The sequence below is a fragment of the Pogoniulus pusillus genome, chromosome 12, assembly GCF_015220805.1.
Source record: "Pogoniulus pusillus isolate bPogPus1 chromosome 12, bPogPus1.pri, whole genome shotgun sequence".
Taxonomy (NCBI): Eukaryota; Metazoa; Chordata; class Aves; order Piciformes; family Lybiidae; genus Pogoniulus; species Pogoniulus pusillus.
In genome coordinates, this window is record NC_087275.1 from 24,151,783 (window position 1) to 24,175,291 (window position 23,509).

General features: G+C 46.5%; 1 protein-coding gene across 7 annotated transcripts in view; it reads left to right on the plus strand.

The window, feature by feature from the left end:
• Nucleotides 1-23,509, plus strand: part of BCOR (BCL6 corepressor) — an 81,269-nt gene that overhangs the window by 50,247 nt on the left and 7,513 nt on the right. For 5 of the 7 annotated variants that reach the window (XM_064151916.1, XM_064151913.1, XM_064151917.1 and 2 more), the window contains 5 exons: nt 6,151-6,432; nt 6,839-7,192; nt 12,493-12,821; nt 13,153-13,428; nt 18,698-18,864. In XM_064151916.1, coding sequence (XP_064007986.1) covers nt 6,151-6,432; nt 6,839-7,192; nt 12,493-12,821; nt 13,153-13,428; nt 18,698-18,864 — 1,408 coding nt within the window. The remainder of the gene's footprint in view (nt 1-6,150; nt 6,433-6,838; nt 7,193-12,492; nt 12,822-13,152; nt 13,429-18,697; nt 18,865-23,509) is intronic. The other 2 variants (XM_064151918.1, XM_064151919.1) reach the window with 2 other exon arrangements.

The window sequence follows — 23,509 nt, forward strand, 5'->3', positions numbered from 1 at the left end:
GTCTCTGGCACTTGAACCTGCTGGCTAAGATGTGTTTGAGACTATTAAATAACTGTTGGAAGCAGGGAAAGCATGTTCAGCCTTCGGTTAGCTCATTCCTCGCCTTTACTAATTAGCTCTGACTTAACAGGCTATTTCAGAGTTTGGCTGAATGTCTAGACTTCTGAAAGCACAGATCTGTTCTGCTGAGGTAGCTGCTCTTCAATATGCCTGCCTGTACAGCAGCAAATACTTACCGGTACAGATTCAAGTCTCAGTAAAAGTTTTTTATTGTGGTGGTTCACCTCCTGCCCCTCAGAATAGCAGCTGATAAATCAGGAAGCTGAGTTTCATGCTACTTGAATGCCTCAAGTGTAGTGGCTTGAGCTCTGGTGGGGGATGTATCTTCTGCTGAGCAACTGGCGAAAGGCGATGTGCTCTGCCTGCTCTTCCTCTTCTTTTATGAAAACCAGTGAGAACCAGACCTACTTAGGTCTTGCTTTCCTTTTCCCTTCAGTTTCTAACCATGATGCTAGTGCGTTGGCTCTGAAGTGCTTGAATGGGAACTAGCCGACGGTTTGCAACCCCTTCCGTTTTCCTTTCTGACTCTTGCAAGCAGTCCTACTGCTGAAAAGACGTTTCACCTCTTTGCATAGCATTCATCCAGTGCCAACTAAAAGCAGAGTATTGTGCCTGTAGGTGTGCGAGCAGGAAATGTGGGACTGAATGGGTCGAGCTGTTAGGTGTGATCCCCTCTATGATCATGCACTTCACCTGCCTAGGGACGCAGGGACGAGGAAAACTGCAACTGAAACTCATTGTGGCATGGAGCTGGCTTGCAGAGCTCCTTTGTTGACACCTCTATGCAGCTTCACCCATACCTAGTGTGGAATGCAGGAGCTGATCAGGGCCCTAGCAGCTGCTTGCCCCCTCAGCTACTCTGAATCTGTCAGTGCCACAACAACAGGCTAAATAACGCAGATAAGTGATGCTTACAGGGGCATCTTAATGGGTTGGAAAATCCTTTTTTGAGCGTGCCCTGAGACATGCTCCTTTTCCTTGCAGTATAGCATGTATATGGACTTTGTGAAAGCAAAGGAAGGCACAATACCTGATTCTTAAACTTTTCCTCTGACTTGGTGGTGCATTGTTTTGCTGTACTGAGGTCTTCTTAAGCTTCATCATGCCTTTTGGAGAAGGGTAAAAAATGTGGTGGGTTTTTGGTTTTATTTTGAAGGTTTAGGGTGTTTTTTGTTTGGTTTTTTTTTTTTGTTAAGACCCAATTTAAGGGAGGAGGCTGTGTTACCTAATTAATGAGCAATTAAAGCCAAGGAGTAAAGTAGAAGTGCTTCTCCCATCTCCTTCAGGTTTCGTTGGGCATTCTCAGAGCAGCCGTGAAGCTGCTTTGTTGCCAAGGTGACTTGTAAAGGTTGCTGAGGTGATGCAGCTCCGGTGCATTTCCATAGCACAAACGTGATAAATTATGGGATGCATATGTCATGAGTCATAGGATTGTTCAGAGATCAAGTGATTTAAGCTATTGGCACAGACATGCGCATGTGATGATCGCATGTCGGTTCATAACAAAGCTCTTATAGCCGTGTTGAAAATCATAACCTAGTGTGGAAGATTAAATAAATTCTACAGGCTGTGAGTTTCTTTATGAGGACTATATTTTGCCCATTTATCTAATTTTCTAGGAGGAAGACACTATTCATATAAGCCTTAGCTGGGAAAAAACCCAACCTTGATATGTTAAAAGTGTGATCTTAAAGCATGAGGTCAGGTGGGAAAAGTTAAAAGAATTTGTCTATTTGTCTGTGAAAATAAATGGTGTAGTGTGCCAGAGCCTTCAGGGCTGATCTTTGTGTCAGAGTTGGGTGCTGGTGTCCCTTTGCCTCGTAATCCCCTGCTTTTCTCACTGGGCTGAACGAATGCAAGATGGAGAGAGTAAACGTGTCCTTTGCTCTGGTCAGCTGTTACCTTCCTGCCACGGGACACGGTGTAAAATAAGCGGGGAAAAAACAAAAGACAAAAGTTTGTGCAGGGAGAACGGTGTTTGCTTGTTTGTGCACTGTGGTAGACTTGGGTAGAAGGAAACAAATGTGCGAAGCTTGCAAGTAGAGGTGATTGGATGGAAAAATGAAATCAGCTGGGTACACTCTGTCCCATGGGATACTCAGAATTGGATGCTGAAGGTGATTTAAGGAATTTCTTATTGTGGTTGTTGTGATCTCCATGCTGAATACTGTGTTTTAACATCTGGATAGTCTTTACTGTCCTGGGCGAATAAAGGGTGCCTTGCATAAGTGAGTGGCAATGAGAGGTTGCTCCAGGGAAGAGGAAAGGCTGTTTTTAGCTGCCATGTTATTTGAACAAAAGAATTGCAGCTTAAACACTAAGATGTATTTCCTTGTGTGCATCGAACTGGGAGGGCTCGGTCTCAAGCAGCTGACAGCAACAGGAAAATGGAAAAATGAAGGAAAGTTTTTTTTGGTAGTGTGTTTGTGCCTGTGTATAACTGTTTCTTATGGGATTGTAACCTGTACACTGAGATACTGCTTCAGGTAGAAACTATATGAGAAGCATCTTTCCTTGTTTCTAGTTGGATAGGACAGTGAGAAATGGTTTGAATTGTTGGTGCTGTTTCTCGCATCTGGTATGAGACTGGCAAATGCTGGAGGCTTGAGGAAGGAACACGTTTAGGAGTTTAATCTCCTTACTCATAGAGGTGTGTTGCTATGAGAGCTCAGCATTTATCCTGTGTTTTTGGCTACCTCATCACTGTTTGAATAATGATGATATGAAAGCCCCAAGTATTTTGTTTGTTGTTTTCTTCCTCGGGCGGAGAAAAGGATGTTGTAGATACATGGCAGGGGGGAGGGGAATCAAAAGCAAACAAATTCTCCTTGTCCTTGTTGAGCATGCACGATATGCTTATGTTGCTGTGCCTCATGTTGACATTTATATCTTAATTTGGGGAGACATCGCGTCTGATCCGGGTTGCTTGCAAAACAGTTTGAGGACACAGTGGAATCTAGTGGTAAAATATTAATAGAGCCTGTGCTCCGTAAGGCGGTCACTGCTGTGCCAAGGGGAAAAAAAACTGGGCGTGCGATGTGTCCGTACAAGCTGTGTGGAGAGCCTGACAGCCTGTGGGTTGTGCCGTGTCCCAAACAGCAGCTGACCTTTGTTCCTTCACGGCGAAAATCCGGCTGCAGAAGAGGCAGCGGAGCGCATAGGCAAGGACGTGTCCCATGCAGCTCCCTGGCTTCACAGTTGCTGTCCTCCCGTGTCGATGCAGGATGATTACACAACGCAGATTAACGTGCGGAGATGTCGCTTCCCTAATGGTCTTAACTGCATCTAGCAGGACGGATTTGCAAGGCGCGTGTGCAGCGAGCAGCCCTCGAGAGGGATTTCTGGCTTGGCAGCCAAAGAGACACAGCTTTGGCCGCCAGAGGTTTCCCCCTTGGATGTGACCAAAGAGTGGAGGCAAAGTTGTTACAGAGCCACTGGCAGCGAGGGCTTTTTGGATAAACTTCAAGAGGTGTGTGGTTCTCCTTGGCACACGCAGCCCTGGAGAAACACTGTCAACGATCATCTGTTAGCGAGGTTACAGCAAATGTCTCTCCTCTCCCTTTTATTTTTTAGCGTGGATAGTCTGAGGATCGGCGCTTATCCTCCCTGTGCTGAGTCCTCTTGCAGATAGAGAAGGAATTAATCTGCAGTGGGTCACTGTCAGTGGTGGCAGGCTGGAATTAGCTTGCTGTTTCCTGCAAGCCCCAAAGATTAAGACCATCAAACCCCCGCCCCTGCAGCCTGCTGCTACTTCCTCTGACCCTGCGAAAGCTTCTCTGGGAATTGGTCAGGATGTGCCTGCCTTTTCTCAGGCCAGACAGTGTTAGGAGCAGGAAAGCTGCCCCAATCTAGTGACCGCGGCAGAAAGCGTGGTGTGTAGCTGCTGGTACTGTTGGGGATGTGAAGGCTATAAACAGTGGGAGCATGGCAACGAGTGCCTTTATCTGGTCTGTTTGGGAAAACTGAGTGTGTAACGTTTTCTTATATGAAAGGGGAAAAAGTACCAGATTGCCTTAAAAGTGTAAAATGAAATCTGGTAGAAGCATTTCTAAAGTGATACTTGTTTAAAATGTGGCTAGTCCAGCTTCTTTTATGTTGTGTGAGACAGGACTGCTGGTGCTGTTGGTGCGGTTATAGGGTACAGCTGTTGGGCAGCATCCTCATGCCAGATGTGCAGTCGTGGGAGTATTGCCAAATTCATTCTGGTTTTGGGGGGAGGACACTGGCGATTTAGAGGCATAGTCCTAGTAAGCTGAGACGCCTGTTTTCTGGAACATGTCAGCATTGCTGGCTGGAAGAAGTGTGACAAACTGTTTTAAAGTCTTGAAGGGAGCAGGTGTTGGCCAGACGGCCTTGTGGAGGGGAGCATCGCCAAATAGCAGAAGAGCTCAAGCATCCCGCTCGCCTGGAAAAAGTCAACTTTTGTTTTGATTTTTCTTGGCCAAATATCTTCTGCTGTTTTATAAAGCAGCCCTGCAGGCAGCTTCCCAAGCAGTGTGAAAATGACGCCGGGGTGTCTTCTGGTGCTCACAAACTTCTCCAGAGCCCGGGGTGCTGCTTAGAGACATTTGCAAACCGTGGTGAGGAAAAAATCTCGTTAGAGATTTTTTTATTTTAGCTACTCAGCTTTACCTTGCTGACAACAGGTATTTCAAGGGCGGTTGTAAAACCAGAAGATGTTGGCAGAGCTGTAGGAAGGTGTTCTCAAGATAAGTTGGGAAACTTGGGATGCTGATATGGTGAGTCTCGGAGGGGAGAGGGGGCTGAAGGGGGGCAACATCTGCCCTTGCAGTGAGCAACAGCAGAGGAGCTGATGGCCAGGCTGTATGGGGGAGGAGGCTGAGTAAGGACGAGGAGGATCTGGGGAGAGAAGGGAAATGGAGCTGTCAGGAATCAGAGTAGGAAATAAGTAGATGTGTTTGGAGGAGGGGAAGTGGGAGAAAGAGGAAGGGCAAAGAGGAGAAAGAGGAAAATGGACAGTGAGTTGTGGGGAAATAGGACGGAACATACAGAGGGTTTGCCAAACAGTGGCAGACAGGCAGAAAGTGTTGGTCAGCCAGGAGGGCTGAAACGCGTGGGAAAACCAAGCTGTTTGTCAGAACTGTAAATAGGAAGCTGATTAACCATGTTGCAGTCTGTATTGCGTGTCTGCCCGTGTCTTGGCTCTAGTTTGGTTAAACCCAAGGGAAAAAAAACCCAGAGATGACAATTATTAAGTGTCATTTTAAGTTAAGCATCCATTTAAAACTGCTTAAACAGTCTCTTAAGTTTGGGGAAACAGTGTTGGAGAGGGGAAGCATGGCAACACAGGTGTGCTTTTGGCTAACTTGTCAGAGCAATTTCTAATAAGCTTTTCAGAGCTCACTTGCATGCTGCTGCTTGAAGTACTCCCTGAAAAAAGAGGCCTTTCTTAAAAAAGGAGGTGACAAGGATCATGTGATGTAGAGTGACTGGCTGGTTACTTGGAGTGAGGAAGCCTTTTTATAACCTTGGATTCAAGTAGTGCTTTTTGCAAAATATCACAGCTATTCTTAGTGGTATTGCCGTGTTTATGTGTGCGTGCTCTGTATCCCAGTTAGATTCCAGAAGAAGGGGAAAAGGCTTTTCAGCCAGACTTTGCAGCTGGATGAGAGAAGTTAGGGAAGGATTAGGAAGTAGTGAAAGACTGATACTTTATTATCAACAGAAGGTGATTTTGAAAACAAAGGCATTGTGGATTGGAGTTTGGATTATTACCACAGTTTTAAGAGGCAAGGTTGCCTTCTGAAAAGGGTCTGTGCTTTCCGTATCTAAAGCTGCTTCTTGGCTTTAAAAGGTGGGTTGTGTTATTTCTATGGACCACGATATTGTGAATATTCTAGTTCTTTAATTTACACAAAGTGATGTATTTGGGGGGGGGTGGGTGGTGTACTTAACTATTGAGAAACTGCTGCCTTAGGCTGAGCAGAGGAGAATTGTTTTTGTCTTGTGAGCTGTAAGTCATGATGGAGATAGTGTACACAGAAGAGATCAGTGAGCGTAGCTTTCTCACAATGAATTGTTTTATATTTATTAGGTCTTGTGGTGTTTCTTTTTTTTTTACTGTTTTAGGTAACTTTCCTAGTACAGAAAACAACCAAGGTCACCTTCCTGAGACTCCAGAGGAAAAAGATCTCTCAGATAAGAAATGTTATTTAGAGAGACATTCTATATATGAAAAAGCAGAAGATCATCCAACAGAAGATATTGGCCAATATCCATGTCCACGTCTGGACAGGAAGCGTAAACATTCTGGTGAGAGAGTGCAAAATGATGGCAGCCAAAATGAAAACTTTGTGGATGAACTGCAGGATGAACTTGTATCAAAAGCAAAAAAGAAAAAGAACTCCAAAGGTAAGACAGCATTTTGCTTTGGTCTCTCTCAAGGAATGTCTTGTGAAAGGAACATCCCTTTGGCTTAATGTGTTTCCATTTTTGAACTTGATAGTTACTAATGTGAGCACTGTCATTTCAGTTAAAATTATATATATGTATATATATGTATGTATATATATATGTGTGTGTGTATATATATATATGTATATATATAAAACGTGGTATATAAGGGTAAAGCACTAGTCATTGGACACTGTAGCCACAGCAGTGCAAGTTACTGTAGTGCATGTAACCCTTAATGAGCAAACCTTTAAAATGCATAGTGTGGTGGTAAAGCTGAGACTATATGCCCCGAAAGTGAAATGTAGCTTTTGTTTTAAGTTGAGGGGGCTTTTTGATTAATTTTTAGTTATTTTTCCATTAGATGACTGGCCTGAGAGGGAAATGACAAACAATTCCTCTAACCACTTAGAAGAGCCCAATTGTAATGAGGTGACCAACCTGAAGGTGTGCATTGAATTAACAGGGCTCCATCCCAAAAAGCAGCGTCACCTGCAGCATCTTAGGGAACTATGGGAGCAGCAGGTGTCACCAGAGAGATCCCCGTCCGGCAAGTTGGGCCGGCAAAGCAGGAAAGATTTAGCTGAGGCTGTTCAGCCAGAGGCCACTGCAAAGGTCAAAGACTTCACAGAAGAAAGGCACACCAAGAAAAGGTCAGAGGCCAAAAGCAATAGAAGTTGGTCTGAAGAGTCCCTCAAAACAAGTGACAATGAACAAGGTATGCAGAGACTACTAGGGAAACCAGTTGGCTTTAGCATTTACAGTGACGCATGCTGCCACCAATGTTAAGGAACTGTCAAGAGCTTTTTTTATGATGATGATTATTATTTTTATTTTATATAGAGATAAATACATATTTATGTAGATGTCCATTTGTTTAAGGACTGACACTTCATCTGCAAGAATTGCACTGTAGCTGATATTTGGCAGACAAGAAAATATGTGTATGTGTGTGTAACTGTTTTTGTGTGTGTGTGTTTTGGCTTTAAATTGTCTTGCGTAGATAATGTGAAAATGAAATTTATATCTCTAGAGGATAGCTGAAGGGCATGCTTCTGGGTGGTGGAGGGAGCAGACAGCCTGATAGTTGGTGTGAGTGTTCAACCACATTAGGATTTGAGGGGCTGTGACCCTCTGAAACAGCGTCAGCTTAGTTAGCAGCTCTCGATGTGGGAACACAACACCTCCAGCACCCTCGGCACCACTGGGTTTCCCTGCCTTTCTCGGGGCTTATACTCAAGAGCAAAACTCATCCTTCTCCCAGAGAGGATGCCTTGCTGGTTCATCCTGAGCATACCCTGTAAACACCTGTGGCACCCCTGCCTTGGCCTTTTGGTAGAGATTTTCCCAGTGGCACTCTCCTAAAGAGTCACTTCCTCAAAGGACATCAGATTTCATTGACTTGTTTCTGTATCTTTTCTCCTCTTTCCAGTTCTTTCTTTTTCCCCATCCTCTTCCCCTTTGCTGCCCGTGCTTTATTCTGGGAGAGCTCACGGAGGCAATCTGCCCAGTTTTCTTTCGGACAAACAGTTCAGTCTCCTGTCCTGGCTGTCCTCAGCCTCTGGGCACGTTGTCTGCTCTGTCTGCTCTTCCCCTTCCCTGCAGTTTTTACTGCTGTAGCTTGGTAGGACTGATGGGGAATGTCAGCACACAGTCCACGTGGCCGATCCCCTTTGTACATCCTCTGGACCTCATTGTGAACCTGAACTCGGTCTCCTGTGGGCACAGTGAGGAGCCCTTGTTAACTCTTTAGGCTTTATAGGCAAAAGGTTGCAAATACTTTTTTCTTCCTTGCTGTCTTTCTCTTACCCCACCAAGCCCTCTACCTTCTTTTGAGGAAAGATTGTTTCTGGGAAAGGGAGTTCCAGGTTGGATATTTAGGCTCCTTCCTCCTTCACAGACCTGACAGCTTCATCAAACTGGTGGATATTCACTTTCCATCTGACCTAACGTGGTTTAGCTGAGATTCCCTTTAAAAAGAGAAGCATGACAAGAGTAGCTCCTCGAGTCTGTCCTATGTCGTGGAAGGGACCGAGTTCTGGTCATCCTGAATTGGTGAGAATTTTCCTGGGCAGCATCTCTGAAACAGTCATAGGAAGCTTCCCTTCTGTCCTAAAGCTTCTCACCCATTTTTCCCCAAATGCAACCCCCCCCCCCCCGCCCCAGACTTTGCTTATTAATGGGTCAGGCTCTCTAAAGGGATTTGTGGAACAGGAGATCAAAAGCTAGTTTGAAAAGTTACTCCTTTGCTTTATGTGCTGTCTTGGAGGGCATGGCATTGGCTCAAACATCCCTGCCCATCACCTGTTCCCCTTTGTACTTCAGGAAGATATACTTTGTAGAGATCAAATGAGGGTCACTAACAAGGAGCCCTGTTATGTAAGGATGCTCTAACATTCCCCTGCAGTGCCTCCTGTAGCAGTGACAGGCTTCTCTAATGCAGGAAAGATAGGGAAGTGGCCCCCAATTCGTGTAACTTTCCCAGAGACATTCAGATTTAGTTGTGCCATGACTATGAAAAAAAAACCCTCTTTGTTTTGGAGGATGTTATAAAACCATAAACTTCACTAAATTTTTTTTTGCCATTCATTGTGCAGAGGCATTGGAAGTTATTCAGAAGTTTGCCCTGTTGAAGTGTAAACCTTTGAGTCTCCTTTTCTTAGTTCACTAGAACAAGGCTATTTTTTGCTGTTGTGTGACAGAGCATCCTCTGTGTGACAGCCGCATGGGGATGGAGGCTTCCAGCTTGTGTTGCTTGCCTGGGACTAGTCCTCACGCTTTTCTTAAACAAGCAGATATTGTGAACACTACCCCATCACTTGCAGCTTTTTTTTTCACTCTGGGGCTGGGAACAGCTGTTCCCAGTGCCCAAGCACTGCCTATGAAGCTGGTGGTATCCTAAGAAGAAGGCTGTAACATGGTGTCAAGGTCTGCCCCTGTGACCGCGAAGCCTTAGTGTAACATCAGGATCATTTGCTGCCTGTGCCTGCAAATGTCCAGGAAGATGGAGAGTGCTGACTTCTGGGCTTGTCGCTCCAGTGTGTTCAACCCCGAATTTTAGTGTGGGAGGAGTCCTGCATTGGGTTGTCACCCTTCTGTCCTGATCAGTACCTGCTGGCTGGGTGACTCAAGCAGTGTCTGGAAGTGTTCCCCTGGTGGCTTTTCCAGCTGTCATCTCCTTCCAGCCCAACTTGTGGGGGTGAACCACAAAAGCCAGGATGTGGCTTGCCTGAAATAATTTCAGGGCCCTGCCTCATCCCACTTGTCAGGTGACGCTGCCTGTGCTGGCTGTCTAGAGTGCAGCAGGTTCATAAACCTGGGGATGCCTGCAACCTCCAGGGTATCATGCTGCTTGCCTGAACCTGTGGCTAAGGCAAGAGCCATGATCTCAGCTGAGCAGTAGCCTGCCGGTGCTGCCGGTGGGGCAGTCGCCAGCTTTTCTGACAGTCCCTCAGGGAGCTGCAGCCGCTCATCCGGCTCCAGGAGAAAACAAGAAAAATGCATACACACAAACCCCAGGGAGAGGAGCTGGGGGGATCACACCCACTGGCAAAGCTGCTGCCTGTCCCTCGGAGCTACCTCAGGTTCCTGGCAGCGTGGTGGCCGCTGGCTTGGCAGCTGGGGGGAGGCAGCAGTCGGAGGGGAGCTAAACAAGCAGGCATTCGGGTGATGTGGCAGCAGTTGCTGTTCTGCGTGGACCTCTCTGTAGCCTGCTCCCGTGTGAAGGGAAGCAGGTTCTGCTCTGAGTCAGACTTGCCACAACCCACATCAGTCAGAGGTCTGGGTTTTTGGCTTAGTTGTTCTATGTATTTATTTATTTGTGGATATTTGGAGATATTCCTGCCCACTCTTGTTTTGCTTCTGCCTTCGTGTATGTAATGGTCAGAAAGATGGGATGGGACTCCTGGATTAATCAATTGCATTTTTTCTGTCCGTGTGTCTTGCATTTCCCAGGCTGATGCTTGGCTTTCTTTGGATAGCACCGGCCCCTTGCAGTGTTGCTGATCCCAAAGCTCCTGAGCATAATGCTGCTACTTTTCATCTCTTGGCTACAGTGCCCAGTTAGCCTGGTGCCTGCTGTCACCACTGTGGAGGGTCAAAGTCGAGTACAGAGTTTATGTGGGGCTTGCAGTCTGGACTATGTGTTTTTTTGTAACGATTAAACTTTGCATTTAATGCCTCAGCATCCCTGCATGAGAAAGACTGCAGTTCTTTGAGACAGACTTCTCTTCCTGTGTTTTTTAACTCCATCCTTTCGGTATTTTTCTTCTTCTTCAGACCGGTGAATTCTTTCCATTCAACATTTTCTACATGCAGCAGTTTCTTACTTCCCTTTGCACTCACCAGATCTTGGTGCTGCTGCTTTCCATCCTCACAATTTTTTTAGTAAGTGATCAAGTAGATAGTGATGGTCCTTCTGTGTTGGAGTTGGGCTTTTCATGTGCTATTCCAACTAGGTTAGTTTGGACCAGGGGAATTAAGCGCTCCTTACTTCATGCTGTTTGCAGAGTTGGAAAGGCAGCCTTGCAACTGTAGGCTCAGCCTGTGACTAGGACCTTCCTTCAGGATCACACATGCTAAAAACCTTCACTGGATATTTTGCTGAACAATCTGCACAAAGTGTGTCCTGTAAATTCCCTGACATCTGCTTGGCAAGCTGCAGTATGCATCTTTTTCTAGAAACTGGCTTCAAAGAATGGAGGAATTTCTGTTTTCATCCTTAAACTAGAAAGCCTGCTGCAAATTGCTTTCACAGTTCTGTGTAAAGGAAAACAAAAGTGTGAAGGTGCCCACCAAGAGGATTCTAGACTTTATTTTCTTTTTCACAGACTAGCTCTGGATTGAGTCTTTTCAAATGAAGGTCTCTGCTCTGAGCCTTACTTGCTTCTGCTTTTGTTCTGAAAGGAGCATCACTTTTGAGACTTCTCTGAGCAAAGGGGCTTTTTTCAAGTGCTCAGGGTGTTTTCTGTGCCTTCCTTCAGTGTTGTGGTATTGTTCAGCTGAAATGTCCTTTCCTTTTGAGCAAACCTTTAATTTTTATGCAGAGGAGTTGTTTCTGAGGTCACCTCAATTCTCTTCCCAAGGGAAATTCAGACTATAAAATGTCAACTTTTCTGTCCTTGTTTTGTTTCAAACCTGCTTCTGCTTTGCAGAGGGGAAAAAAAGTAACCATGCTTTTAGCATGTGGGATCCAGGTTGTTAGAGTAAACCCAGCCTTGCTAGTCCCTGCCACGAGTGGCAGAGCACTGGCCTTAGTTCCCTAGTGTTCCAGGGCTTTCTGGTCTCATGGAAGGACTCACATCTGGATGGAGTCTCTGAGAAGGCATAGCTGATAGCTTTTCCTGCTTTTTGATAGAGAGTTTGCATAGGGCCTCTGTAGGGATGACTCCTTGAATAGCCTTTCTTCTCTTGGTCTGTATTTGAAGTAAAAACGCTGCCAAGGAGATGTCCTTGTTCTGTTGCCGTCTTAAGGCAGTATTACCCCTTGTGCTGTCACATCAAGAGTTCATCCATGCTTTTTGCCTCTCTTGCTTTCTCCTCCTCTCCCGCCATCAATGCATCTGCCCTGTGCCCATCCTTAGCCAAAGGCAGACAAGCCTGGCTGGGCCTAGGCTGCTGGAGGAGTTGGTTCCCATTCAGATGTAGCAGTTCCAGGTAAGGCGGTGGAGCTTTTTCACCCAGCAGGGCAATGCAGCGGTGACTTTCCGCTCGGCCTGGAGTGGCCAGACTATGATAGCAACAAGCTAGCATGTCACAGCACGGCATGGTACAGCCTTCATGGTGCCCTGGCACCTGGTACCAGGGTATTTAATTTAGTGATGTTTATCAAAGCATTATAACTTAATGTAACGTTAACTAGGAAGATGCTATTTACAATTTCAGTGTGGAATGCTTAAAATATTAATGACTTGAAAATGTAATGGGTAGAGTTCTTAAGCGGCTGAGAAGCTCGTATTAAGTGCTAGCAGTGTGTTGTAACACACCATGCAACGTGTAATGCCTTTCCTTCCCATTTAGGCTTGCCTGTATTCCCAGTGTCTCCGCACATGAAGAGCCTTTCATCCACCAATGCAAACAGCAAAAGGCAGGCTCAGCCAAGCTGTACTCCAGCCTCAAGGTTGGCTGCCAAACAGCAGAAAATTAAAGAAAGCCGGAAGACAGATGGGCTGTACACAGATGAAGAGGAGGATTTCCAACATGCATCTCTGCTGCAGAAATACAGCGAGTGTGAGAAGCCATCAGGGAAACGTCAGTGTAAAACAAAACACTTGGCACTGCAGGAGAGGAGAAGGAGGTCATCTCTGACAGGGGATGACACCACAGATATCGAAAATGCTGAAGATAAGGTATCTTTATTTAGACTTAATTGTCCACCAGCCTCTCAGAAGGCAGAGCTAGCCTGCTTAAAAACTAACGGGCTGTCATGCTCGCAGGGCAGCGGGGGTTGCATTCACAGTCAATTGTGGATGCTGTATACATTGTATATTGGCTTTTCTTAACCCAAGTTAAAGGCACTGTTGCAGGGGGCGAGGCATCATGGCGTTCAAAAGCTGTAGCAGGTCTTTCTTAAAAATCAAATACCAGTAGAAAAGTGTAATTCCTTGCTGGGAAAATGCAATCCTGTCGCTGGTTTTTGAAAACGAGGATTAAAAAACCCCACAATAATGGTTTTGACAGGTCACGGTAACGAGGAAAGTCAGGAAACGGCCAGAGCCTCTTTCGGATTGCGACTCCTCACCAGCCAAGTCGTACGAGCAGCAGAAGCAGCCATACGATCGCCTGCAGCAGACTCCCTCATTGCTACCCGTCTCACAGCTCACGCAGCTGCCGATCACAAGCCCCCCCCAGGAGACCACCCCGAGCCGGCCCATGCCGCCTGAAGCGCGGAGGCTTATCGTCAATAAGAACGCTGGGGAAACGCTACTGCAGCGGGCAGCACGCCTGGGCTATGAGGTAAGAGCCCCTCCACACCCTCTGTGGTGATTAGGTTTGGTGGTTTCTTTAATTTCCAAATTTAAACGCCTTTTCCCAGCCTTATAGATGGAAATCTTGCAAAGCAACAGCTTGGCAAACAGCGGTGGTTGGAGTTTTCAGGCCCACCCTCCCCTGCTGCATTCCCTTCCCTAGCACGCGAGGGCTGGGGGGCAGGTCACTGCAGGAGTTGATCCCCACCGCTGCTGGGATGGCTGGCGAGGATGCAGAGCACACAGCATCCTGTGTGAATGAGCAGAGGGTAAAGTTTTATTGGTAACCCTTGCTTCCGTTTAAATATAAGCCATCTGCAAACAGAATGGATGTCTTCTGTCTTCTTTTCCCCCTTTTTTTTTCTTCCCTTTATTCTTTATGGTGATCTTTAATGAGCTGCACCATTTTTGCTTTTGTCATTTGCAAACAGCATGCAGTTTAGGGAGAAGGGTTTTATTTGTTGTTTTCTCCAAGGAGTATCTGGTATGTGACACAGGATGTAGCGCTTGGAGTGTCCTCTTGCGTGATCACATGCATCATAGGAGCACTCTGCAAGCTTTTCTGCTCGGAGTCTGGAGCTACTTGGCGTAGCTGGAACAATGTTGTCTAATGAAATGGCCCCCCTGTTGCTACAAAAATCAGAACCTGATGAATCCCCTAGCTCTGCTGTTTTGAAGCATGCTTTTTATTGGGGGGAATATGGGCATGTAGGTATGAGCGTTGTTGCTCAACTTCGGATCTTGCCAAGAGGTGTTTCATTGCAGAGAGCAATTGCTGCTTTCAGTGCAGCTGCAGGGTTTGCCTTGGTGGTCAGGGGACTGCATGGGCATCAAAGCTGGGCTTGAGCCTCATGCTGAAAGACGGCATCGGCCCAGGCCCAGGCGGGGCTTGGCCTGCCTCAGGAATTTGCTGAAACCTTGAAATGCCCTTTGTATAGCTGGAGCGGTTTGTGTGAAGAGAGACCATCTCCAGGTCTGGAAGGCAGGGTTTTTGGAAAGGTTTTGTTTACCCTAGACAAAGGCTTCTTCTAACCCATGGTACTTCAGCTCTGGCTAGGAGGAGAAGTGGTTATTACAGTGTTGCTACGGTAATCTCTGCAATGTAAATAATTTAATTTCCTGTGGATCTGACATTTCCTATGGATCCAAAATCAAAAGATGTTATAGCATGTGCTCCAAGCGATCAGTGTATTCTTCCTGTGCTGTGTCAAGATGTTACACTTGGTCACTTTGGTTTCTGTGCCTGTATGCTCTGCTGAGTGCTGGGAGTAGTTCAAAGACTTAGGGATGGGCTGAGGTCTTGCATGGCAAGGGCCAAGGACTCTCTTGTTTGCATTGCTGGTGACAGGAGCTCTCTGCAGCATTGGTCGTTTGCAGGCTGGATGCAGAAAGATGTAAATGCCCAAGTTCACTAAGAAGGGGGTCCCAGGGCAACCCTGTGAGTTCACCATGCCTTCCTGTCATCAGCTGGTTGGAGATTTTGATTTTCTGATTTGAATTCTCCTGAAAGGTCCGATGATCACCATTTTAAAAATAGGTTTAAATATTCCAGTAATTTGACTTGATCATGTGGCCAATGTTGACAGCGCAGCAGAGAGTCCTCTCATCAGTGGAGTATGATACAGGAGAGCTGAGCAGGGCAGGGGTGAGAGCCTGGTCTGTGCACCTCAGCTGCCATCAGGATTTGGCATCGTCCATGTCTTTTCATGGCATGGAGTGGTGGGTGGCTGCACCGCACTGTTGGGGCTCATTTGGTCTGTGGTGAGCTGTGGAAGCTTTCTAGCTGTGATGTTTTTCTTGCTAGTGACCAAACTACTGCGGTTAGTAAAAAGATGAACTTCCTCTGTCTCCAGAAAAAGTAGAATGGTCAAGAAGTTATAAATTGCTGCCTTAAAAAAAAAAAAAAAAGAAAGAAAAGAAAAAAATGTTGATAGGTCGAGGTAATTTGCTGGTCTGTGACCTGTGGCAGCTGCACGCATCTGCTTTCTGTCGTCTCCATTAGCAGGGCAGCAGGCTTTGGTGGCTGCAGCGCAATGACTGGGCCTGGTGCCTAAGTGGGAGTGCTGGATGCTCATGGGCGTATGAGGGCTTCTCACAGCTGCTGAGGGGGCAGTAGGCATCCCTGTGGCTTCTCGCCAGCTTGGTGACAGGGGCGGTAGATGAGTTTGCATCACCAGGGTCACAGCTGGCAAAGGGACACTGAGTGCTGATGCAGGTCTCTGAGCTGGAAGTGGCTGGCACTGTGAGGCACCACCGAGCCCTGGAGGCAGCAGGGATGTTGTATGGACAGAGAGACCGGTTAAGCTCCTGCCTGCCCTTGGCAGCCTGCCTGCCTGCCTTTGCAGCAGGGATGCCCTGCGGCCGTGCTGAGATAACTGGATGCTGGAGTTGGTAGGGAGCTTTTCCTTTTCTTCCCTAGGCTTCTGCATAAGGCTTTGCTTCCATCCGGGTGTTAGCAGTCCATGGCGGTGTGTGGACACTCTCAAATCTGTTTTCTGCACTTGAAACAAATTACTTGAGATAATAGTAGTCTTAAAACTGTAATTGCCTTTTTTGTGAGGGGGGAATTACAGGGAGCATAAAGTCTTCTTTTCTGGGAAAAAAAGGCACAAAAGACTTGTGTAGTGAGTTTGATGGGAGAGGAAACACAAACAGTCTGTGCTGCTTGCTCCTTTTTTGGCGTGTGCCTGCACTTGGAAAGTTTTCTGGGAATTTAGGGTTAAATCTTGCCTGTGAAGGCAGTGAAATTAGAGGAAAGTGTGGTGTATGATAAGGATAGGGGAAAGGTGTTCCTTTTCAGAGGGTTTAAACACTCATGAGGACAGGGCTTATTCAGGGAGGGGAGGGGAGTTTGCCGTTTGGATACCTCACATCAGGATCTGGCCCTGGATCCTCGGTGGCACGGGTTCAGAAGCTCCTAGCATTAGCCTTCCTCTTTCACAGTTCGTGTAGGACTCCCGCACCCTGCCTGGGAACAAGCATCGCTTTCCGGGGTTTGGCGTGGTGCTGCGGGAAGCGTTATGGCTTAGCTTGTAATGCCTCACCCAAGGGCTGTGCTTCGAGATTGAGTAGAGTGGAGTAGAGCTTCTCGGTGCCAGCGTGTATGCGCAGGACATGGGAGGTGTGCAGAGGGATGCTGACTCCCTTCTTCTGGCAAAGGAGCGGGAGCTCCTGCAGAGAACGGGTGGGCGAGACCGGAGCAAAGGGCACCGCTGTGCAGATGAGGACGGAGCGTGCAGATCTGCGTGCGCCTTTCACCGTCGCTGTTCGCAGCCTGGCTTAAAGAACAGCAGGCAGCAGAGGCGGCGGCAGGGTAGCACGCCTTGGCTGGTGACTGCTAGCCTGGCTCTTTGGATTAGCTGCGAGTGACTTTCAGATTGCACCTGAACAGGCTTCAGACTGCCTCATGGCACTTTCACAGCCTTTCTCTCTCACTCGTGAGAGACGCTTAGGAAGCCAAAAGCATGTTTGTGGCACCACATGTTCCTGTATTTGGCAGCAGTAGTTGACTTTTAATTTATTTTTTTTTTGGTAAATTGAATAAATCATGTTTTAAAAAAAGTTAACGAGGCATTTAATTAATTAACAATGTAGAGTTTTATGGTCTTTATGGTTACATTTTGTGGGTAATGACATTCTTCTTATATCCTCTTAACACAGAATGTCCCCACAAAATTAGCCTTTTCGTCCAGCAGTAGGTATCCCACCCTAGGACAAGCCTTTCCTCTTTACAAAAATAGATGAAAGGTCTTTTATTTCGAGTTGCAGACTCTATTTTAAGTGGTAACTGCATGCTAAAAGTGGAGCCGAATATGGCAGCTGCTTCTTCTACCTATATCCATCTGCTAATTTGCCTGGCAGGGTGGTCTGGTTTTGAAGGAAAATTCATACCTTTAGGGTATAATTTTGCACAGCCCTTTCTTACAGGCTTTAGCAAGTTGCGAAGTAAAGAGCATCCATTCTAGACTGATTTTTGTTTTTTGCACTGATTATCAGGAATTAAGAGCCCCTGTTTGGTGAGAGGTGGGTTTGTGGAGATCCCAGGTTAAACTGGTGGGTGCATCAGGTGTAGGTGGTGGACTGCACCATTCCAGTGGCAGGCGAGGGGATGCCCTGGTGCCGGAACCTCATTAACTCCCCTCTTTAGACTGGCTAGTGAGGACCTGCTAAAAGAGCAGCTTCATGCTGTATCCTGGATACCAGCTCTCGGGTCAGGTATACCCAGAGCACAGATTATTGCGGGCTTTCCAGTAGATTTTGAAACAAGAAGAATAAATGCATCACATCCCAGCAGTTGTTTTATGTGGGCAAAACACTTGTCCCCTCCACCCTGTGTCTGACTTTGCACGGGTGTCACTCAGCCTTGGAGAGAAGCAAATGCAAAATGAATGGCTTGCCACTTAATCTGGGAATATGGGAGGCTATTTACACATGCAGCATCACTCAGAAATGTGTGTTTTCCCTTTTGCACCTGACACAGATGGAGGAAGACTCATGCCAGCCTGGCTTTTTGGTTAAGTGATGGAGTAGTCACTGTTGCAGGGCCGCACGGCAGCGCAGAGCTGAGTCTGGCTTAGGCTCTCGGCCGTGGCGTATTTGACTGTAAGATGAACTCTGTTAAATTCACATGGCTTCCCACGGCTCGGTGCTGGAACCTGGTGCCTGCCCGGCTTTAGTTCCACAGGCTGGAAAAGCAGGATGGGTGAAAATGGGGATTTCCCCAATCTTGATAGAGCTGGGCTTTTTTGTTTGTTTGTTTGCCAGTAGCATACTGTCCTTTGTGTGTCTTAAATGTGTTTTGTTTGGGGTCATGCGCTTTTCTTTTTGAAATCAAACTGACGTGGGCTGTGCTGCTGTTGTGCTTGCAGAATTTTCTGCTACAAATGCAAAGGTAAGAGTAAAAACCTTCCTAGCTAGCTTTACGTGTGGAAGTTTTGAGAAGTGTAAAGCCACCAGCTTTGTCTGTGGAATTTGCACTGGGGGCTGCGGGCAGGTCCTTGTGGGGTATGATGCTTCACACAAGCTAGTCTGCTTTGTGGGAAGTTGTGGTCTCTGCTGTGTCTCCCGAATAAATACGGCTTTTGACAGCTCCCTCTTTTCCTTCTGGCTGACCTGTCTAAAAGAAGGATACCTCAGGCATATTTTAGGCAGTTTGTGTTTTGCCCTCCCCCCTGCTGCCTTCTCCTTAAAGAAGAAAAATCTGTGCATCTTTGCAGCGAGAAATAACTGGATGTATCTGTTTTTCCTCTTATTTCCAGGAAGTGGTTCTGTATTGTTTGGAAAACAAGGTGTGTGATGTGAATCATCGTGACAATGCGGGTTACTGTGCCCTGCATGAGGCCTGTGCCAGAGGCTGGCTGAGCATCGTGCGGCATCTCCTCGAGTACGGGGCTGACGTCAACTGCAGTGCTCAGGACGGAACCAGGTTAGCAGCACCCTGGCCTGGTCACCACCACCGGGCAGTGGTTTCTCTGACCATGATGGTGTGAGGAAGTGTGCCTTCCCTTTCTGTTTATGCCTTTTCTTTATCCTCCTCTTGTCCCCCCTCCCCATCCTGCACGAAACCCCCAAAGCAGGTAATGCTGCCAAGGTCTCCCTTTACCGCGTTGTTCCTATTGCTAGTCCTTGGGCCAAGATTGTGTGGGACCTGGTGAGCTCCTCTGCTCTCTGGTTAATGGAGCGGTGGGGTCGTGCCTTTGTTGTGACTGGCGTTCAGTGTCATTTTTTTTCCCTCTGGGAATCTTAATAAGTTGTGCTTTTTTTTTTTTTCGTTAAGAGTTTGTGAAATTGCCAGTTGCAGGGCAATGAAGAGCGATACTTGAGCTGCAGCCCTGCTTGTGTATGCTCCAGGTCCTTTGAGTTGTGCCAAAAGAGCGAGCTTTGCCTTGTTAGCAGGGTTACTTTTAAGAGCACTTCAGGCTTTTGTGGGGATTGGGTGTGCAAGTCCTATATGTGCTATATAAAAATGTTGGTTTTTTTTTCTGAACTGCTAATTCGATCTGCTCATTTGATGGTTTTGAAGTTTTGGGGTTTTTTTTTTCTTTCTTGAATTAGCCTAGTTTAGTTTCCTTAATAGGATAGTAGGGGTGCTTAGTTCCTGTGCTCAGTGAATAGATAAATGAACTTTTCTTTTTCGTTTTGTGGAGATAGAAATGCAGCTCCACACCTTTTTAAGCTTATTGTACATCTCCTGAAGTATTTCTCCGACCACCTCTGCGGGACTGACCTTGTGTTAACATGTCTTCAGCATATGCAGAACGTTATCCCATCCATGCATTTTGGGCGCAGGTTGCTTTGTATTCTGTGAAACTCCCGCAGCTTGCTATCTTAAATAGTTTATCACATTTACTATCACCATCCGAATAGCCTGGGAGGTAAAATTAGCATAACGAAGAGTCTGACTCTTTTGTTTTTTAAGATCTTTATTTATTAGCTTGGGAAGGGAGGAGTCAGGAAAACAAAAGTCTCTAGAGGGCCGGTTAGGATGGTCCATTAGGAGTTCGTGATGATCAGTTGTTACCAGCCCATCACGGCCCAAAAGAGATGTTTTTGGAGAAACATTGAAGTTCTGACTGGATTGTTGGATTCCTTCTTCACCTCCTCACTCCTTTTTAAGAGCTCTCAGTTATTTAGGCTGATAAAGAGCCTCTCATTTTCTGCTGTCTCCACCCTTAATAAGTGACCTATGCAACAACGGCTAGTTGTCATAAAAAGAAGCCTAAATCATTTTTGCCTCACTTGCTGGAATAACCTATATAGAAAATTAATCTCAGGAAGTTTCTGACTAGTCTTAATCACTTGCCAGTTCAGCATCTACCATTGATTTTGCTTCACAGACAGAACTGATTTTCAAGAAAGAAACTTGCCTTCTGTACCCTGAAAAGTTGTTATGGGGGAAATGCATTTTAGAAATTAAACATCATAGTGATCTGATCACAGACCAATGTCAGAACTCGGCTTGCAGTTCCCTCTTTTTTCTGAAGACAGACTTCTTTGTTTTGTTTGAAGAGCTGCCCAACAGACAGGTGTGAATCCAAAATGCATCTATTACACGGATCTAGCTGTCCTGAGCTGGGCAGGACAGAGAGCGTCAGTGTTGCCTACTGCATTTTGGTAGGGCCAGACTTAGCTATCTCTGTAAAGTAAACCATGACATAAGACAAATCCTATGAAGCCTCAAAAAGTTTTTTCTCCTTTAACTCTTTGGAGGAAAGAAAGTGAAGTCTTTGTCAACTGCTTTTTTTTTTTTAATTCATATTCCTGAAGCTGTTCACCTGACCTTGAAAAGATACTAAAATCGTAAAGCCTAAAACCCCTGACTAAACCCACCACCAAAGACTTTTTACCCCTACCCAGTTTTTTAACTACACTTACTACCTCCTCTGCCACCTCACGAATTCTCTAGGCAAAATTATTTTTGGTCATGATGGAAGTTCTCAATTCTCCAGAGAGTAACAGCAGATCGCCTGTGCGATCTGGTATAGGTGATCCTGCTCTGGCAGCGGGGGTGGACTAGATGATCTTTCGAGGTCCCTTCCATCTCCTAACGTTCTGTGATCTATTTAGTTCTGTTCAGCCAGTAAAATGTAAATCTGTTTGAAGGAGATTGTTAGTGGGGCGGGCAGCCTGAGGCGTCCCTTGGATCCCAGTTGGCCTGAATCTGGTGTTACTTGTTCCTTGCTGCCTCTGTGGTCAGTGTTTTGGAGAACGCCCTGAAAAGTTGTGGCGAGTGAAGGGTATAGCTTCAGTTTGAACAAAACATCCATATCCACGTGGATGACGTAGGAGAGCTGAGTAAGTTTGTGTGTCTCAGTCCTGTGTGCAGTGCTGCAGGTGCTCTCATCAGTGTGGTGGTTTTGTATGCACGTATTTAAGTTTTGGAAAGGAAGCAAAGACCTGAGCATCTTAACTTTGGTGTAGCCTTTTATGTACCTATGCAGCCAGTCTGTTGTGAGTTAAGTAGATGGAGTAGGCTTTCAGCCCCTGGTTCCTGATGCTATCAGAAATCTTGCAGAAGCCAAAAGCAAGCTAAGTGACTGTAGTGGTGGGGCAAAGAAGAGACTAAATTTGAGGGGATGTAGATACGATGCAGTCCTTCCCCTCACCCTCAACTCAGCGCTGGGGTTCTGCCTCTACACCTACTGCTGCCAACAGCCCACGATGCCCCTCTGTTTTCCCTGCTCACAGCACATCTTGCTGGGCTGCGTGCGGCGGCTTGCTGTGGTTATTTCCCTTTAAATTCCCTCCTGATGGTGGCTCCCCAAATGCAAGCCTGCAGACTTTGAATACACAAGTACTCTGCCGCTGAATTAGTGGCTAATCAAAGATTATTGTAGAACTGGTGAGATCTTTAAGACCTGTCTCAGAGGTGCCACAGTCACTAAGGGCTCTTAATCGTCTTACCTATAAATAATAATAGACGGTGCTTAAGAGATGAGAGCTTTTCTTCCCTGACAGGACCTCGGTAAGTTCAGCAGCTCTACAAGGGGCTTCCACAACCAGTGCCTGGCATTAGTGAGGATGGTTGCCGTTGTATTCAGCCTTATTTTCTTGTTCAGCTCCTCTTAGCTCTGCAGCATGCCCTAGCTGAACCAGTGCCACTTTAAAAACACGGCCCCGTGCCAGAATCACAGGCATCTCCTGCCTGTTAGCAAGGCCTCTCTCTTGCTTCAGAGTTCGCTCTCTAGATCCCCTCTCCGCAGCCACTTTTGCTTTATCCTTCTCGCTGGCAGCTGATGAGCTCAGCCTTATTTGTTTTCATTTTTTTACCCTGGGAGAACCATGCCAAGATGGCTCTCTTCCTGCATCCTTTCAGCTGGGCTTGGCAGAGCGATGCCCTCCAGCAGCTAATTGTGTTAAAGAAGAGGCAGCCGGCGGAGCTGCCCTCCTGCAACTTGTGCCTTGCCTTTTCTGTGGGGCAGGGTTGTGTAATAGAGTAGATGGAAGGAAAAATAAAACACTAAGGTACGGTATTGCTCGGTGAGTTGTGAGACCTCTTTCTGCAGCAAGGAAAATTCTGATGGTGCCTGAAAGGCTGAGAGCAAACCCTGACTGGTCTGAATAGTTTATAATTTTGGTGGTGGAATGATAAACCCCCAGTGAAATGTTTTCCTAACTCTAGTAGTGGTAAAAATAGTAGGAAGAATCCGACAGCACACAAAGAGAGGGCTGAGATGTGTGTCTCCCGTAGAGTACTGCAGCTCTCAAATGTCCCCAGATCCTTCTGGGGCCTTTGAAAGGGTTTGTTTTAGGAACAAGCTGTATTACTGTTAACTGTACCGTTCTGGATAGAGAGTGTTTATTTCCATGATAATCAGGGCAGAAAAGGCTATATGGGTTGAGCAACCCAGGAGAGGACTCCCAGGGACCTTTTCTTCACATCTGAAAATGTTGCTGACTTTGGTAGTTACTTTTGTGTCTTAGAAAGAGGATGGTTTAAACTCTGCCGATACTGAAAAATGCTCCCTCCTCTGCTTGCTTTGGTGGGAGAAGCAAACAAGTAGCTGTGCCTTTACACATTTTTACTCATGAGCTTGCCAAGAAGATGTACTGACCAGTAGAGGAGTCTTGTCAGTGCTCTGTTACTGCCTTCTTTCTGCTGCCTTATCTGTGGGGAATCTCATTTTCTTCACCCTCTCCCTGCCAGTGTTTCGTTTCCCTTCCCCTTCCCCTTCCCCTTCCCCTTCCCCTTCCCCTTCCCCTTCCCCTTCCCCCTCCCCTTCCCATTGTTCTTCCTCCTTCTGTGCAGATTTATTGGGCCTTTCCTTCTCCTTGCTTTTCTAAATCCCTCCTTATGTCTGTGGCAGCCTCCTTGTGCTCTGGCAGGAGGCAAGGACAGGTCTGTCTGCCTTGCTGCCTGCTCTGCTGTCTCTGCACTTGTCTGCGCCACTGTGCCGTGCTGAGTGATCCACAGAAAGTGAGAGAGATTCCCATCCCAGGGTTACAGCCCACGCATTGTGATTATTTTTCCTTCCTGGGGAATGCCCAGGTGCCCTTTAATAAACTCATCTGGGTGTTGTTAAATCGATTGAAACACTGGGCAGTGATTTAGATGCTGTTTTTAATAAGTT